This window comes from Elephas maximus, chromosome 19, assembly GCF_024166365.1.
Source record: "Elephas maximus indicus isolate mEleMax1 chromosome 19, mEleMax1 primary haplotype, whole genome shotgun sequence".
In the NCBI taxonomy this organism is placed as follows: Eukaryota; Metazoa; Chordata; class Mammalia; order Proboscidea; family Elephantidae; genus Elephas; species Elephas maximus.
The window spans coordinates 30,350,131-30,369,462 of NC_064837.1; the positions used below are offsets into that span (position 1 = coordinate 30,350,131).

General features: G+C 47.0%; 1 protein-coding gene across 2 annotated transcripts in view; it reads right to left on the reverse strand.

Annotated features, from left to right (window-relative positions):
• MMP28 (matrix metallopeptidase 28) overlaps positions 1–19,332 on the reverse strand; it is a 33,848-nt gene that overhangs the window by 4,896 nt on the left and 9,620 nt on the right. Inside the window, exons 2-4 of one of the 2 annotated variants that reach the window (XM_049860111.1) lie at positions 8,009–8,082; positions 7,579–7,763; positions 1,988–2,212 (exon numbers count right to left, since the gene is read on the reverse strand). In XM_049860111.1, the coding sequence (XP_049716068.1) occupies positions 1,988–2,212; positions 7,579–7,763; positions 8,009–8,082 (484 nt within the window). Of the gene's footprint in view, positions 1–1,987; positions 2,213–2,236; positions 4,474–7,578; positions 7,764–8,008; positions 8,083–19,332 lie in introns of those variants that run through there. The other variant, XM_049860112.1, reaches the window with a different exon arrangement.

The following is a 19,332-nucleotide window of genomic DNA, read 5'->3' on the forward strand; positions in this document are numbered from 1 at the left end:
GTTAATGGAGGAGGAACAACTTGGGAAAGGAGGTTGAGAATGGCTGCACAACTCGAAGAATGTAATCAATGTCACTGAATTGTACCTGTAGAAACTGCTGAATTGGTATATGTTCTGCTGTGTATATTCTCAACAACAACAACAAATCATTAAAAAAACCTGCTCTAAAAAATGAAGTTTATTAATTAAAAAAAAAAAACAAGATCTAGAAATAGGTATAGTTGTTAACCCCTAGAAGAGGTCATTATGGAACCATAATATTCTCTTCCTCTCTCTGGGTGTGGGCATGTTCAGTTGGTGAAAAGTCATCAAGCTCTAAGTTTATGATTTGTACACTTTCTGTATGTGTCTGTTTTCTTCAATAAAGATTATATATACTCTTTTGTTCTTGCCCTTCCTCTACAAAGGCGCCTCTGTGTACCGCTACAGCCCTGCTTGTAAGAGCAGCAGAGGGAGCTGGGCTGCAGCAATGATTCTCAAGCTTTTTGCACACCCTACGTGGAGCTTACTAGATGTGCAGTTTCCACCCCTTGTAGTTGGCTTGGAAACCCTGGTGGCGTAGTGGTTAAGTGCTATGGCTGCTAACCAAATCGTCAGCAGTTCGAATCTGCCAGGCACTCCTTGGAAACTCTATGGGGCAGTTCTACTTTGTCCTATAGGGTCTCTATGAGTCGGAATCGACTCGACGGCACTGGGTTTGGTTTGGTTTTTTTGGTAGTTGGCTTTCCTCAGGGGCAGGTGACCCTGATGCAGGCTATACTGTGATAATGTTGACCTAGAGCCTTGTTGAGAGACCTTCAGAGCTGCCTTCTCGGAGCCCAGGCCAACTGGGACCTGGCAAAGGTGGGGACACTCGCATTAAAGGACAGCCTTACAGGGGCGTGGAGAGTCGGTGGGGAATACATGCCTCCTATTTTGAATATGCCTCAACCCGTTTTGAGCACTGTTAGATCCATTCCATTCAGTTTTCACAACAACCTTGGGAGATGGATGGGCAGGTTTCAGAGAGAAGATCAAAACCCAGGAAGACACAGCATCTGTCCCACATCAGAGAGCCGCTGGCGGAACCTGGCCTCCAGTGCTGTCTTAGCTACCTGACTCGCCTGGGTATGGACGTAAACATCTCATGTGGGTATCGTGGGTGAAGTAAGTTACATGCGAGCAAATGTGTGCGCTCTGTGTGCCTTCCACAAAATCTAGTCCTAACTGGGGTCTCAGCAGTCGGGCCTGGAAGCGGCTTTGCGGTGGGTGGGTTTGGTAGAAAACGGGATAGTGCAAAGGTGGGGGTGGGGGAAGGCAAGTTCCCAGGACACACAAGGGTTTAATTCTCCTCCCTGAAGGGGACCGATCAGGCTTGTTTTCCTTGTTAGGGGAGAGGAGGTTAGCAGAGGGCCAGTGTTCAGGTTCTAAAGGCCAATGCCGTGCAGGATAGGAGGAGAGCCATTTAATTGCAGCAGAATCCTTCAGCTTAGACAAACAGGAGGTCTGTGGCTGTGGGTATGTGGAGCATTTATGCGGCAGGCAGGGGTAAAACCCTCTTGTCCTGTGGCAGCTGGCGGGGGCATAAGCGGGACAGTGGTAGCCTTTGGATATTTTTTGAGGGTCCTGATCTGAAGAACATCCACTCCTGTAGAACAAGAAAGGCACAGGCCTTTCTAGAGACAGGGGATGGATGACAAGGTCTCAGAAGATTTTCCCAGAACAGGTAACACTCTTTAGACCTTCCAAAGCACTTTCCATACGGAACCTCATCTGACCTTCCCTTCAGCCGTGTCATACACAATTGGGCAGGAATCATTGTTCCCATTTTACAGATGAAGAGACTAAGGACTCTTTAGAGGGGAAGCAGCTTGCCCGAGGCCACAGGGAGAGTGAATGCTCAGTGACACCCTAGACTGTCTCTTCTGGTTGGGTTTCCCTCCCACCATCAGAAGCCCCCGCCTGGGTGTGGGAGAGAAAAGGCTTTGTGGGGATGGAAGGTCAGCACCTGGCCCGTCGAAGGCGTTGCCTAGCCCGTCGTTGTGGTCCCCTTGGAAGAACGTGAGGCGGATGTCGGCAGGGCCTGTGGCTGGGGCCTCCCAGAACTCCAGCGCTGAGACGTTGCTCCACAGCTGGAAGGCGGCGCGCACGGCCCCCCGAACTGCCGGCTCAGGCAGGTGCTCAGGCCAGTTGACCAGGCGGTAGGAGAGATGCTGCTTGTACCACTTGTTGCCTGACACCCAGAGAGGCTGCATCAGTTACACCTGGGTCCAGTCCCTGCGAAGCCCCCATGGAGGAGCCTCTGATCTGATGGGGAAGACACAGTCCTTGCCCTGGGTAACCCCAGTCTGACGGGTGAGACACTAACCTCAGACTGAGAGGAGACACCTCAGCCCTGGAAAGTCCTCAGTCCAATGGCTTCCATCAGGAGACCGCAGTCTGATAGAGATGCAGCCCCTGCCCAACCTGAAGAAGTCTATGTCTGAACCCCCGGTCTAGGTTCTGTTCTCTCCCCTGAGAACAGCTCTGTGTCTCTTGCTGGCAGGAAATCCCAGCCCCTGCCTCCCTGTCAGGGCAGGGGAGAGGTGGGGCCTTGAGGCCACAGCTAAGGCTGCCCTCCCCCACCTTCCCTCCCTCTAGCCCTCCTGCCACCTCCTAAGACTTCACCCTGCCCTTTCCAGTGCCTCAGGCGGGGCGACCACAAGACTCATTCATTCGAGGTCGATCCCTGCCCCCATCCCCCTCCCCCTTGCTTCCTCAGGGACTCTGAAGAGCTTTAAAATGAAAACAAATAAGAACAAAGGGTGTGTTTTGTCACTGACTGAGAGGAATTTTCCCATCTCTGCTCAGTTAAGAGTTTCTTTCCTTTAGCTTAAAACTGAAGTTATTCCCTGAGCGTTGAGACTCTGGCCCCAGGTCAACTGAGTCTGGGTCAGTCTGCAGCTTGCCACATGCCCAGGAACAGGGTGGTTAGAAGGTCCAGACCCAGAGTTTCTCTTACAGGACCCAGGGGCCCAGGGAGAACACAAGAATTGTGTTCCCTTTTGGACCTTAGTTTCCTCAGTTATACAAATGGGCCAGAATCCCCGGAGCATGGACAGTAGGCAGGAAGGGCAGGCCTGGTCATGCCAGGGGGCCAGGCCAGAGGACAGAAGGCCCAGGCCACAGCCATCTCTTCTCCTTGGAAGGGCAGGTGCCCTGTGGGTCCAAAGCAGGTTCAGGCTACCTGTCCCCTTTGCCCTGGGGAAGCCCTTGCCTGAAAAAGCAGGAGGAATACGTAGTGGAAGTTTGGCCATCTCCTTATCCAATGTTTTTGTTCTATTTGGGGAAATTGAGACCTGCAGGTCACAGAATGAGTGATTGGCTGAGCTAGGCCCTGAGCCCAGACCCCCTGACACCTAATCCAGTGCTCTTTCCACTATACTATGGAGATAAGCAGGTACATTTGCTAAAACTCCAGGATTATAAATCTGTCTGAACATCATTCCTTGGGGTCAAAGCAGGGGCTCTGCTGGAACTGAAATTCTCCAGATGAAAGGGAGGGTTTAGAGAGCAGAGGCGCTGGGCTCCATTCTCCTACCCGTGGAAGGGGGAGGGACATGTCCCTTCTCCCACCCCTGAGCCAAGCTCCATTCAAGGCAATGCTGCTGCCCTGGGGCATGTTTGGCCTGGCAGGCACCCAACCTCTGCCTCCCAGCCAGTGACCAACCCTCAAGGAGGGAAGATGGAATGATTCTGAGGGAGGGAGGGAGACAAGGAAGTGGAGGGAAGGCCCAGGGTCCAGAGGCCCCCTGACGTTCATTAGTACTAAAGATATTTCTACATTGAAAGTCTTCACCAGTGGGCCTGAACTGGCTGGCTCCAGTTTTTTTACACTCTGCTGTGTGTCACTTTTCCTTTCCGCCCCCAAGTCTTCTAGAAGATTCTGAGGTGGCGGTTCATTCTGCCTCCTTGCAGCTAAGGGGGCACCTCACCCCAGAGGCATGAAACAGGGAGGATGGGCAAATTCTCGCACTCTAGGTAGCCCCTGGGATGACAGCTCTCAGGATAAAAATCCTGTCTGTGTGTGTGTGTGTGTGTGTGTGGTGTTTCGGGTGAGGATAGAAGGGCAAATAGGAACAGGATTGGAGAGAGAATGCCTAATTTTCCTTGGGAGGAGTGCAGTATTGAGGATTGTTGGTGTGCCTATCAGGGAGGAAGGAACCCATGAGGGAGGGGAGGGAGAGCAGCCTGAGCCCTCTCCCCTGTTCTCACTGGTTTCCATGGCTTCTGCCAGACCCGTGTAGCACCAGGCATTGTACCCCTCTTGCTCCAACGTCCAAAATGGAATAAAAAACAAACAGTTGCCATAGAGTCAATTTCAACTCCACGCAACCTCATGTGCTGCAGAGTAGAACTGCTCCATAGGGTTTTTGAGGCTGTGACCTTTTGGAACCTGATCACCAGGCATTTCTTCTGAGATGCATCTGGGCGGCACCACCCAGGGACTCTGTCCTAAAGGGAAGGGAGAAAGAAAAGGAAATGGGAAAGGGGAGAAGAGCTAGAAGTCTTGGCTGGGGAGGACTCTGGAGTCCTGATAACCAGTAGGTAGCTGATTCTGTGGAAAAAGCATGGGTGGGAATGCCAGTACCTCCACTCGCAAAGTTACAAAACAAATTACAGAATCTCGCCAAGCCTCAGTTTCCTTATTTGCAATGTGTGGTGGGTGCTTGGTAAATATCCATCTCCCCCACCCCTGCCAGCTCTGTGAGGGAGCACGGGGGGATTGAAAATCAGCTCTGCAAGAAGAGAGAGGAGCAAGCACTTAGACTGAGGTTGGCAGATTTAACACATAAAAATACAGGCACTCAGTTAAATTTGAATTTCAGATAAGCAAGAAACAATGTTTGAATATAAATTAGGTCAAAACAAAAAATTATTGGTTGTTCATCAGAAATTCAAGTATAACTGGGCATCTTGTATTTTGTCTGGCAACCCTAAGCCGGAAGCTGGCTTCATCAGCCCAGGGTTCTGGCACCTAATGCAGTCACTGATCTAGGAATCCACGTCATTTTTTAAGCACCTACCCATGTTTGGGGATTTTCACATCTGGAACTCATTTAATCCTCTCAATCACAAGGTTCAGCCATACTCTAGCTGGGAAAGTTACCCAAGCTCTTTATCCCTGTTTGCCCATCTGTAAAGTGAGGATAAAAACCAAAAAAACCAAACCCACTGCCATCCAGTTGATTCCAACTCATAGCCACCCTATAGGACAGAGTAGAACTGCCCGGTAGAGTTTCCAAGGAGCACCTGGCAGTTTCGAACTGCCGACCTTTTGGTTAGCAGCCATAGCACTTAACCATTATGCCACCAGTGTTTCCAAAGTGAGGATAATGATGGTACTTATTTCATTTGGTTGTTAGGGAGATTAAACGAGTTAATGCATTTAGAACCTCGCCTGTCACATCATACATGCTCAATAAATGTTAACCGATATTATTATGTTTTCTTTCCTTAGACAACAAAAGTGCTCAATGCCTGTTGAGCCCACAGCTCCTTTCTAGAGAACATCTTCCCACCCAGCAGATGTTATCTAAGGCACACTTCTGTGGCTCATGCTGTAAGTAAGAGGGAAAACTCTCCATCCAACCTGGCCACTGCTGTCTGGACCAGGCAATTTGGCTAGTCCGGACAGGGGTAAGGCCACCAGCCTCGGTGCCTTTGCAAAAATCTGTGCCCAACAGGGGTGCTCCGAATTGATGGAGCTGAGTGGACTCCATTAGATCCCCTCTTGGGGCATAAGGAGGTGAGCTGCCATTAGATCAGAGGGAAGCATCCCTAGTGCTCAGGGTATGCTCTGGGTGCCTGAGAGGTATTATCCCAGTTCTCTGTGAGGCCAATTACAGCCTGGAGGTGCAGCTGCTGAGACGGCTTACAGGGCTGCGTCACCTCACACTGCATTCTCACAAGGAGCCCCTTCCATTTGGTAATCAGGGCTTGTCTCTCCCTTGCAACCTGAAGAAAATGAAGGTTCAGAGAGCAAAGTAACATGTCCAGGTCACATAGCTGAGACTTGAACTCAGAGCCCCTAGCTCCGGGGACGCTGTTCTTTCTGCTCTACCACAGCTTCCTGAGCTCATAGCTCTTCTTCCTTCTACCTCGTCTTTCCCTCTGCTGCCCAGAAACACAGGCGGATGCAGACACAGAGGGAGTCTGGACCCCAAGGCTGAGTCTGCTTTACCAGGAGCGTGGTCTGTCAGTACTGGGTACCCAGAGTGGCTACATAGGTAGACACAGAGGAATTGGATTGGCAAACACTTGGAAACAGCCATCCTCAAAGATAAATACAAACTATGTGCCTCTGTCCTTTACCATTACGGATAAAAGTACTTAGTGCAAATTAAGACTGACAATGGCCCAAAGAGTGCTCACAGTAAAATTAACTATAAATGCAAACCTGACTGAAATCTTTGAAACTGCAAACACTGATTAGTAAAAACAATCAAGATGTTAAAATTACACATGGTAAAACTTGTTATTGATGAAAAATTGACAGAAGAACCAAAATTTCATCAATGTGAGGTCTATACAGTGAGCCCTGGAAGCCTGAGGGGGTTTGGTTAAAAAACAAAACAAAAAAACCTACAAAAGGAAAGTCACAACAGTAGAAGCTGTAATGTATAAAACGTGCGACTGTGCTATAACGAAAAGTCTAGAACAGGCCAATCTACAGAGACAGAGAGTAGGTGAGTGGGTGCCAGGGGCTGGTGAGAGTGAGGGATGGGGAGTGAGGAACGACTGCTGCTGGGCACATGGTTCCTTTGTGGGGTGATGAGAATATCCTGGAATTAGATTCGGCTGATGGTTGCACAACTCTCAGCATCTACTAAAAAACACAGAATCGTCCACTTCTAATGGGTGAATAATTGTATGGTATGTGCATTACATCTCAATAAAGCTGTTAAAAAATGAGCCATAGACAAAAGAAAACAGATTGATGGATCACATCGTTATCGAATAATTTTTATGAAAAAGAACGAATTCGGATGAAAATAACTTCAGCAAAATGTGCATTAAAAAAATGGCAACAGCTTAACTGCCCTGATCAAGGAATTAAGTGGGGTTGATGAAGTTTGCTTTGAAAAAACTCGCACAATGAAAATTCATCAATATATGTATAATTCTCATTGCCGTGGCTGTATTCACAAACAGGAGTCCCTGGGTGGTGCAAACAACATTAACACTCTTCGCTGGAAACCAAAAGGTTGGTGGTTCGAGCCTACCCAGAGGTACCTTGGAAGAAAGCCCTGGCAATCTATTTCTGAAATAAAAAATCAGCCATTGAAAACCTGATAGAGCACAGTGCTACTCTGACACACATGAGGTCGCTATGAGTTGAAATCCAGTTGATGGCAACTGGTTTACTATTCACAAACATGGTCCTCGAGCTCGAAATGGGGAGCCAAGAGGTCTTATTTGCCTACTGCTTACCCCCTCCCCGCCCTAAGAAAGAGAAGATGATGACAAAGCTCAGTCCCAGGGCTGAGGAACATTTCTGGCCATAGAACTTCAGGACGTTGGGGACTCCCCAGCTGGCTGGATTTGAACAGTGCTCACCTTGCTTTGCAAAGCGTTTCCTCCTCATTTTCGCCCGGCGTCCAGCGAACAGGGCACTGACCCTCTCGGCCCAGGCTGCATGACTCTCAGCATCAGTAACCCCACAACGGGGCCGCGTCATCTGTTGTAGGGTAGCATGGTCCAGCACGCCACTGACAGGCAGCTGGGACACCCACTGGAACTCCCTGTCAGGAGGAATTGTGATAAAAGACCTGGGAGGGACACTGGGGGGTAGTGGTGAGGGCAGGGATTCTCCCTGGAGATAGCAAGAGGTTGGGGACAGAGAAGGAGGAAGCAAAGGACGATGGTCCCTGGGCACAAGAGGGAGGATACCTTCCTGGGGTTACTCAGCCAGCCTTCCAGGAGAGGGGTAAGACGACTCAGCTTTGCATCCCAAAACCTCCAAGCTCACCACGTCCCTCTGTCCTACCTGATGGCATTGCTGAGCTGAGTAGGAGCTCTGGGAACCTGTTCACTGAGGTAGCCGTACTTCTCCAGGAATGCCTGGGGGAGAGAGGACCACCAACATTTCCTATCACGCAGCCTCCTTTCCCCTCCAAGGATCAAGGGCACATACATCCTGCCCTGTCTCACCTCTTGTCCCAAGAGGGTGTATAAGTTATAGCAAAAAAAAGTCCTGGGATCAAAGTCAGAAGGACTGGATGACCTTGGACAAGTCAACCTTTCTGAACCTTAGTTTCCTTATCCCTAAAACTGGGCCAGCAATACCTAGCCCGCGAATCTCATGGCATTGTTGGGAATTTAGTAGGGCGTGCTGGACGGGAGAGTTATTGGCTCTCAGGATAGCCTGGGTTTGAATCCCAGCTAGCAAATTACTTCTCTAAACCACAACTTTCTCATCTGTAAAATGGGCTTAATATTGTTGTTAGTTGCCATTGAGTCAATCTTGACTCAGGGAGACCCCATGTGTGCAGAGTAGAACTGCTCCACAGGGTTTTCATGTGGCCTTTCAGAACCAGACTGCCAGGCCTGTCTTCCAAGGTGTCTCTGGTGGGTTTGAACCACCAACTTTTTGGCTACTAGTCAAGCACTCAACTCTTTGTGCCACCCAGGGAACCTGGGCTTAATAATAGTAGCTACCTTATAGGTGGGAGCTCCTGGGTAGTGCAAATGGTTAAGGTGCTTGGCTGCTAACTGAAAGGTTGGAGGTTCAAAACCATCCAGAGGTACCTCAGAAGAAAGGGTTGGCAATCTACTTCCAAAAAACCTATAGATTTACTTTGAGGATTAAACACAATAGTGCACATAAAACACTTAGCACGGCGCCTGTCACATAGTGATAGTGTGTGCTATGCAAATATACACTATTCATATGCATCAAATTTGCTAGGAAACATCTAACTTTTCTAGGAAACTTTCCTGTATAGATTAGGAATCGAGCTGACCAAGTGCCAGCTCTGTCCTTAGTGGGTTGGGAATGAATTATCTCTCTAATTCTGTCTTCTTCCTAAAAACAAGTCTCCTCCCCTACAATGCAGGCATATTTCAGGCCCAATGAACAACAAATGTGCTTACCTTTGACCTTACAGTTGAATTAGAAAACTGGTAACTTATTTACTTTCATTCATTCATGCAATATACCAGGCGCTCTGCTAAGTGCTGTGGTATACAAGACAACCCTAAACGGGCTTACATGCTAGTAAAGAGAGGCAGACAATAAAATCAGATAACATGTAAATAAAGAAGATAGTGTTGTGCTAAGAAGAAATCAGGTGAGGTGATCTAGAATAAGAGAAACTTTAGATAAGGCAGTGAGGGAAGGAGCCTGAGGCGCTGATATTTTATCTGAGTCCTATGGGAAAGGGGATTCCAACTCATAGCAGCCCCCGTGTAGGACAGAACAAAGCTGCCCCACGGGGTTTCCCAGGCTGTAATCTTTACGGAAGCAGACTGCCACATCTTTCCCCCATGGAGAGTCTGGTGGGTTCGAACTGCTGGCCTTTCAGTTGGCAGCTGAGCGCTTTAACCACTCTGCCATAAGGGCTCCTGTTCCAGGTGAGGGAACAGCAAATGCAAAAGCCTGGAGCTAGGAATAGCATTGGCACATTTAAGGAACAGAAAGAAGGCTGAAACAGAGTAAGTGCAAAGAAGCTGGGCATGAGATGAAGCAGAGGCTCCTGGACTAAAGGAAGCAGTCTGGGTTTCCTTTGACTTGCTGATGGACTAATTACACAAAATGAAGGAAAAGGAGGCTCCAAAGCTTTTGGCTTGGAACTAGTCGCTGTTGAGTCACCTCTGACTCATGGTGACCCCATGTGCATCAGAGTAGAACTGTGCTCCATAGGGTTTAAGTGGCTAATTTTTCAGAAGTAGGTCACCAGGCCTTTCTTCCAAGGCACCTCTAAGTGGGCTCATATCTCTTCTACCTTCTGCCTCGTCCTTCCCTCTGCTGCCCAGAAACACAGAGGAATGCAGACACAGAGGGAGTCTGGGCCCCAAGGCTGACTCAAACCTCCAACCTTTTGGTTAGCAGCTGGGCTCATTAATCGTTTGCACCAGAAGGTGATGCCATTTACTGTATGAGGACACCTGAGGGAGAAACAGATGGGCCTGGAGTGGGAGGAAGATTAGTGAGGTCAGGGCGGCACTGGCCGTATAACTCTGGAGCTCAAAGGAGAAGCTGGATTCTTCCAGCAGTAGATGATGTGAAGCCAAGGTCCTGGACAAGGTCTCCTGGGAAATCAGTGAAACTAGAGAACAGCCCACAGCTCACCTGCTTTTTGCTCACTGCCTGCCCTTAGATACCTGGAAGCTGTTCTCCCAGCAACCAAGTTGTTGGAGGCCGATGGAGAGAAGTGTGTCCTCACTTCATTATTCGCACCTAGCACCAGTCCCATCCTTCAAGGAGATGATGCACCTGGGTCCTAGCTTGCCTCTCTCAATGATAAAGTCCCATAAATACCCCCTTGGCTGCATAATTCTTATACCGAGGTACATACTTTTGTTGTTAGTTGTCATCAAGTTGGCTTCAGCTCATGGCAAGCCCATATAAAACAGAATGAAATGTTGCCCAGTCCTGTGCCATCTTCATGATCACTGGCATGGTCAAGTTCACTGTGTATTTTGAGTGCCTTCTGACTTAGGGGGCTCATCTTCCAGCACTGCATTGGACAATATTCTGTTGTGATCCACAGGGCTTTCACCGGCTAATTTTTGGACGTAGGTCACCAGGTCTTTCTTCCTAGTCTGTCTTAGTCTGGAAGCTCTACTGAAACCTGTCCATCAAGGATGACCCTGCTGATATTTGATATACTGGTGGCATAGCTTCTAAGCCACTGTAGGGTGACAGACTCTCAGACAAGCGGTGAATAGGTACATATAGCCTCCTAATTTTTACCCCTTCTTATTACTTCTGAAATAATTTTGTCTTGTTTGTTCTCTTATCGCTGCTTTTCTTTTCTGTATTTCTTAAATCAATTCCAATCATAGCTGCTGCCTCAAGGAAAATGCATAAGTTGGAAAATAAAACTAGACACAAAGAGCTAGGATTGTCAAGCCCATAAGCCTTTGCAAGTATTCAGATTTGTCTTTCTGGATTTCATTTACACTGTTTTTAGTGACCTCCACATCCTCTTCTCAACAAACTCTTTTCCATTGTAGACGACAGAATGTTTTCCATTTCAGTGGGGTTTTTTCTCCATTAATATTTTTCTGCATTAGTATTTCGGCACCATTGTTTTCTTCTTTACTTTGCAAATACATACTGTTTTCGGATGCATAATGGATTAAAGGACTTCTAGTGGCTTAATCAGAAGTTTTTTTTAGTGACTTAATCGGAAACAATGATGGCATAGTGATTAAGAGTTACGGCTGCTAACCAAAAGGGCAGCAGTTCGAATCCACCAGGAGCTCCTTGGAAACCCTATGGGGCAGTTCTACTCTGTCCTATAGGGTTGCTATGAGTCGGAATCTGCTTGATGGCAATAGGTTTGGGTAGTGGCTCAATCGAAGTCTCTGGGTATTGCAAATGATTATTTGAACCCATGGATAAGTACCTTGGAAGAAAGGTCTGGTGATCTGTTTCTGAAAAGTCACAGCCTTGAAAACCCTATGGAGCACAGCTCTGCTCTGCAGCACACGGGGTCGCCATGAGTCGGGGTCAACTTGATGGCAACTGGTTTGGTTTCTTTACTGGGTTACTCTGGGAAACTGTGTACATTTCAAAATAGTGTAGCCTCACATAGTGGCCACAGGATTTGGAGCCCAGATTCTGTTCCCAACCCTGACTCTGCTGGGTGGCTAGGGACAAATTATTTAATCTCTCTAAGTCTGTTTCTTCATGCACAACATGGGAATAAGAATAACCCCACAGGATTCTTGGAAGACTTAAATAAGGGAATGCATCTATAGCAAGATCCGTAGGCGACACTAATGATTTGCACTTGACTACTAACCAAGGTTGGCGGTTTGAACCCACCCAGTGGCACCGTGGAAGAAAGGCCTGAGGATCTGCTTCTGTAAAAATTACAGCCCAGAAAACCCTCTGGAGAAGTTCTACTCTGTAACACATGTGTTGCCATGAATCAGAACCAGCTCTAAGGCAATAGGTTTGGTTTAGTTTTGAATACACAGTACAGTGCCTGGTACGTAGTAAGTGCTCAATAAACAGTTGATCAAGTTGCTTTATCTTAGCGGGAAAATTAATAACAGACTTTTGGAATATGACCCATCTGTAAAATGGGAACTGCTTTAACAAGGCAGTTACACCTCTGTTCTCAGTTCAGGTACTTCTACCTCAGACTTGCCTGGTGCCAGGTTCTCTTCCTTGCCTCATCCCTTCCCCCGAGAAAAGGTGGACAGAGTGGCTTTCTGTGGGAAGCCAGGGAATTAATGTTTCCTTAGGGTTGCTATGAGCCGGAATCGACTCGACGGCATTGGGTTTGGTTTTTTTTTTTTGGTTTTAGAAGCAGTTTTGCTCAGTGAGTGACTTAGGAGAGACTAGGTCACAGGCCAAGATGGCTGGCACTCCCTGGGCCCCTCCCCCCAGACCCTCCCAGCCCTTATCAGGGAGTTGGCTCCAGTTCTAGAACTATGAAGCTTTGGACAGAGGGGGAGGAGGGAGGGGAAATTGACTAGCGGCGTCTCATTTCCTGGCTGGGCTGCAGTGCCTGGCAGGCAAGGTGGAATGCAGGGCAGGACTAAGGTGGAGGCCTTTTCCAGGGACCCATCAGAGGCGAGCCCTTGGGCCTTTCTGACTTGTCTCTGGGACCCTGTGGGTTCCAAGGCTGAGCTGAATTCCCAGTAAGCCCAATGAGCATGTGCCCAGGACACCAGCCAAGCAGAGGCACCGAAAGAATGAGAAAAAGAGATCTTAAGAATTTGACATTTGATATTTCCATAAAAGCACTGAAGTAGTTATAATGGGAAGAATCAGCACAGATGGACTCCCGTATACTTATTTTTTGTTTAACGTGCATGTATTTTAAAATTCTTATTTACATACCCATCAAACCAAACCAAACCCATTGCCGCCAAGTCGATTCCCACTCATAGCAACCCTATATGACAGAGCAGAACTGTCCTATAGGATTTTCAAGGCTGTAATCTTTACGGAAGCAGGCTGCCACATCTTTCTCCCGCAGAGCGGCTGGTGGTTTGAACTGTCAACCTTGCAGTTAGCAGCACAGTGATTAACTACTGAGCCACCAGGGCTCCTTAATACTGTTAGTGCTGAGTCCTCTAAAGTTCTGTTGAGCAGAGGCAGATCCACATCTCTGGGTGGGGAGGAGGCAGGGTTGAGGCATTTGCTCTAGGAGCTGTCCCTAACCCTCTTCTGTAAGCCTATTTGCCATACCTCAGTTTCTCCCTGCAAAGGTGAGAGAAACACCTGTCTGCATGGAGAAGGAGCAGGTGTGTGCTATCGAGGACGCAGCAAGGGGATCTCAGGAGAGGAAGGATTGGAAAGCGGGGCCCCGGTTCACATCCCAGCTCAAACACTAATCTTCCTGGAGGAGTCATGATCCCATTTAGGCCTCAGTTTTCCTGCTATGAAAATGGCATGGTGGTAGCATCTGACCTCCTCTAGCTTCACAAGGAGGAAGGAGAATCAACAATCAAGACCATGGCTGATTCCTATGAGGAGGAGGTCAGGCATGCTTCCACCTTCCAACCTTTTTACCAATTCTAACACCAACTGTCCCTCCCATGGCACTCTCTGCTGCTCTGCTGGATTTGATAATTCATTGTAATGGCCACTCAGAACTCACAGACAACACTCACGATTATGGGGTTTATTGGGGAAGTAACTGGTTACAATTCAGGTTCAGGAACACTCAGGATATAGTTCTCAATCAGGACAGCCTCTTCCCAGCCTGTAGACAGGTCTCTGGCCCTCAGCCACTCAGCCTGGCCTCTGCCCTGCTTGGGCAAGTGTTAACAAAACTCTCAGCTCAGTCAATAATTGCCTGATAGCACCCCACTGCGCCAGTAAGCCTCATGCCCTAAGGTGCTCAGCTTTCTCACCCGTGGGCCAGGAAACCCCACTGCAACTGTTTCATCCAGGTCTCCTGATTCCTGCCATTTAGCACTGTCATCTCTTGCTGTCTTCTGTGTTACTGCTTCTCTCTCTGTTTCCTGGATCTAGGAGGTTTTCAGTGCAGGGACAAGGACAAGCTCCACTCCCGGCTTTTCTTTTTTGGTGGTGTTGAGATCCTCCCTTCCTGCTTCGGGGATGGCTCATTTTAATCTAGTGGGATGGCCAAACTGACCAATCCTCTCGTTAGGCTTCCATATACCTTATTTGTATGGTCCCATCCCTATACGTCTGTCAGTTTGTCGTACTGTGGGGACTTGCGTGTTGCTGTGATGCTAGAAGCTATGCCACCAGTATTCAGATACCAGAAGGGTCACCCATGGAGGACAGGTTTCTGCTCAGTTTCCAGACTAAGACAGACTAGGAAGAAGGACCCTGCAGTCTACTTCTGAAAAGAATTAGCCACTGAAAACCTTATGAATAGCAGCGGAGCATTGTCTGATATAGTGCCGGAAGATGAGCCCCCCAGGTTGGAAGGCACTTAAAAGACGACTGCAGAAGAGCTGCCTCCTCAAAGTAGAGTTGACCTTAATGTTGTCGTTGGAGCCAAGCTTTCAGGACCTTCATTTGCTGATGTGGCACAACTCAAAATGATAAGAAACAGCTACAAACATCCATTAATAATTGTGCATTAATAATGTACGAAGTATGAATCTAGGAAAATTGGAAATCATCAAAAATGAGATGGAATGCATAAACAATGATATCCTAGGCATTAGCGAGCTGAAATGGACTGGTACTGGCCAATTTGAATCAGACAATCATATATAGTCTACTGTGCAGGGAATGACAACTTGAAGAGGAACGGTGTTGTATTCACCGTCAAAAAGAACATTTCAAGATCTATCCTGAAGTACAACACTGTCAGTGATAGCATAATATCCATACGCCTACAAGGAATACCAGTTAATACGACTATTATTCAAATTTACCACCAACCACTAAGGCCAGAGGTGAAGAAATTGAAGATTTTTATCAGCTTCTGTAGTTTAAAACTGATCGAACATGCACTCAGGATACACTGGTAATTACTGGTGATTAGAATGTGAAAGTTGGAAACAAAGAAGGATTGGTAGTTGGAAAATACGACCTTGGTGATAGAAACAATGTCAGAGATCAAATGATAGAATTTTGCAAGACCAACGACTTCTTCATTGCAAATACCTTTTTTCACCAATATAAATGGCTACTAAACACATGGACCTCGCCAGACAGAACACACAGGAATCTAACTGACTACATCTGTGGAACAGACGATTGAAAAGCTCAATATCATCAGTCAGAATAAGGCAAGAGGCTGACTGTGTAGAACTGACCATCAATTGCTTATATGCAAGTTCAAGCTGAAACTGAAGAAAATCAGAGCAAGTCCACGAGAGCCAAAATACTACCTTGAGCATATCCCACCTGAATTTAGAGACCATCTCAAGAACAGATTTGGCACGTTGAACAGTAATGACTGAAGACCAGAAGAATTGTGGAATGACATCAAGGACATCACACATGAAGAAAGCAAGAGGTCATTGAAAAGACAGGAAAAAAAGAAAAGGCCAAGATGGATGTCAAAGGAGACTCTGAAACTTGCTCTCGAACATGAAGCAGCTAAAGCAAAAGGAAGAAATGATGTAGTAAAAGACCTGAACAGAAGATTTCAAAGGGCGGCTAGAGAAGACAAAGCAAAGTATTATAATAATATGTGCAAAGAGCTGGAGATGGAAAACCAAAAGGGAAGAGCACACTCGGTGTTTCTCAAAATAAGGAACTGAAGAAAAAATTCAAGGCCTGAGTTGCAATAGTGAAGGATTCTGTGGGGAAAATATTATATGATGCAGGAAGCATCAAAAGAAGATGGAAGGAATGCAGAGTCATTATACCAAAAGGAATTAGTGGACGTTCAACCATTTCAAGAGGTGGCATATGATCATGAACCAATGGTACTGAAGGAAGAAGTCCAAGCTGCTCTGAAGGCATTGGCGAAAAACAAGGCTCCAGGAATTGATGGAATATCAATTGAGATGTTTCAACAAACAGATGCAGCGCTGGAAGCACTCACTCGTCTATGCCAAGAAATATGGAGGACAGCTTTCCGACCAACTAACTGGAAGGGATCAATATATATGCTTATTCCCAAGAAAGGTGATCCAACCAAATGTGGAAATTATAGAACAATATCATTAATACCACAGGCAAGCAAAATTTTGCTGAAGATCATTCAAAAACAGCTGCAGCAGTATATCGACAGGGAACTGCCAGAAATTCAGGCTGGATTCAGAAGAGGATGTGGAACCAGGGATATCATTGCTGATGTCAGGTGGATCCTGGCTGAAAGCAGAGAATACTGGAAGGATGTTTACCTGCGTTTTATTGACTATGCAAAGGCATTCAACTGTGTGGATCATAACAAATCATGGATAACATTGTGAAGAATAGGAATTCCAGAACACTTAATTGTGCTCATGAGGAACCTGTACATAGATCGAGAGGCAGTTGCTTGGACAGAACAAGGGGATACTGAGTGGTTTAAAGTCAGGAAAGGTGCTTGTAAAGGTTATATCCTTTCACCATACCTATTCAATCTGTATGCTGAGCAAATAATCTGAGAAGCTGGACTATGTGAAGAAGAACAGGGCATCAGGATTGGAGGAAGACTCATTAACAACCTGTGTTACGTAGATGACACAACTTTGCTAGCTGGAAATGAAGAGGACTTGAGGCACTTACTAATGAAGATCAAAGACCACAGCCCTCAACATAAAGAAAACAAAAATTCTCACAAATGGATGAATAAGCAACACCATGATAAACGGAGAAAAGAGTGAAGTTGTCAAGGATTGCATTTTACTTGGATCCACAATCAATACCCATGGAAGCAGCGGTCAAGAAATCAAAAGATGCATTGCACTGGGCAAATCTGCTGCAAAGGACCTCTTTAAAGCGTTGAAAAGCAAAGATGTCACCTTGAAGACTAAGCTGTGCCCTACCCAAGCCATGGTATTTTCAATCGTATCATATGTATGGGAAAGCTGGACAATGAATAAGAAAGACCGAAGAAGAAGAATTGACGCCTTTGAACTGTGGTGTTGGCGAAGAATATTGAATATACCATGGACTGTGAAAAGAACAAACAGATCTGTCTTGGACGAAGTACAACCGGAATGCTCCTTGGAAGCAAGGATGGTGAGACTGTGTCTTACGCACTTTGGACATGTTGTCAGGAGGGGTCAGTCCCTGGAGAAGGATATCGTGCTTGGTAAAGTATAGGGTCAGAGGAGAAGAAGAAAACCCTCAGTGAGATGCATTGACACAGTAGCTGCAACAATGGGCTCAAGCATAACGATGGCGCAGGAGTGGCAGCATTTTGCTCTGTTGTGCATAGGGTCTCTTTGAGTCGGGACCGACTTGACAGCACCTAACAACAACAACCCCTACAAGGGTGCCATGCACCTTATTTACATTATTAGCAAGGTATCCAATCCCCTTGGTGGGCCACTAGCACCTCATTTGCATAGTCCCACCCAGTCATTTGATGGGAGTTACAAAGCCATGGCAAGAAAGGCCATATAAAAGTGACATATTGCACTGCATCTGCCCGGTGTGGGCTTTACTTGTGTTCTCTTAGGGACTCTGAGCTCCACCTGGCATCATCCCTGTCCCACTTCATGGAGACAGTGCCCAGGCCGCTCCTCCCTGCCTTGAATTTCCAACACCAGGTTTTTTCTCTTCCCGGTTCTCCACTCATCCTCTCTCCTCGACAACCTTGAGCTGAATGGAGAGGAATCCCTGTGGTGATTCATCTGGCTGTTGCCTAAAAGCTTGTGCCAACATGCCTCACCCACTTGGTCAGGGCCAGGGCCATTTTCCTCAGGAGTCACCTCTGAAAAGCACTAGGAGTGGCTGTGATGTCTAGATAAAATGAAAACCGCTTCCCGGGGCCCAGAAAGCTGGGTAGAATCAGAACTTTAGGGGTTCTAGTCCTGCAAGTGTTCTGACTTGTCATGAGAGGGTGTGGAGAGCCCAGCCCATTTTAAGCCTGAGGGAAGGGGAAATTCTGGCCATCTCTGAGCAGAGCAAGCATAGCAATGAGGTGTAGCCAGACAAATCCCAGGCCTGAGTCAAGAGCTCTGAGTCGCTGGGTTGTAAGGAGAAGAGCACTGGACTGAGAGTCTTGAATTTTATACCTGGTGCTGCTGCTAACTGTAGATCCTGTGCCTTCCTGGGCCTCAGTCTCCTCTTCTCTAAAATGAGTGTTTCATTTGGAGTCTTAAGATATATCCCAGATCTATTATTGTAGCCTTGCTATGCGACTGACTATATGAACTATGGCAAAGTTACTCAACCTGTGTGTGCCCCAAAGTACAAAATGGCGGTAAGAATACTGCTTTACCCTTCTCACAGCAACTCATAAAAATCCAGTGAGAAAATCCATTGGGAAACCTTTGATTGCTGTCCTATTAAAAATGTTATTTTTTTATCAGAGCAAAGTCGTAGAAGCTTCACAGATATATCCAAATGCCCTGAGAGACAGCGCTACTGGGCTGAGGGCTGCAGACCATGGTCTCAGGGGACATCTAACTCAACTGGCAAAACAAAGTCTATAAAGAAAATGTTCTACATCTGACTGTGGTGAGCAGTGACTGGGGTCTTAAAAGCCTGTGAGTGGCCATCTAAGATACATCTACTGGTCCCATGATAGCTGGAGCAAAGTAAAACAAAGAAGACCAAAGACACAGGGGAAGATTAGGCAAAGGACTAATAGAACACAAGCACCACAGTCTCCACCAGACTGAGTCCAACGCAACTAGACGGTGCCCTGTTACCACCACCGACTGCTCTGGCAGGGATCACAACAAAGGGTCTGGGACAGAGGGGGAGAAAATTTTATAACAAGTTCAAATTCACAAACAAAAAAAACAAAGACTAGTCTTGCTGGTCTGACAGAGGCTGGAGAAACCCCAAGAGTATGGCCCCTGGACACTCTTTTAACTCAGTACTGAAGTCACTCCTGAAGTCCACTCTTCAGCCAAAGATTAGGTAGGTCCATAGGGCCAACAATAACACACGTGAGGGATGTACTTCATAGCTCAATCATGTATACGTGACTAATGGGCTCACCAGCCCAAAAGCAAAGACAAGAAGGCAGGAAGGAACGGGAAAATTGGACAAATGGAAACAGGGAACCTGAGGTAGAGAAGTGGAGAGGG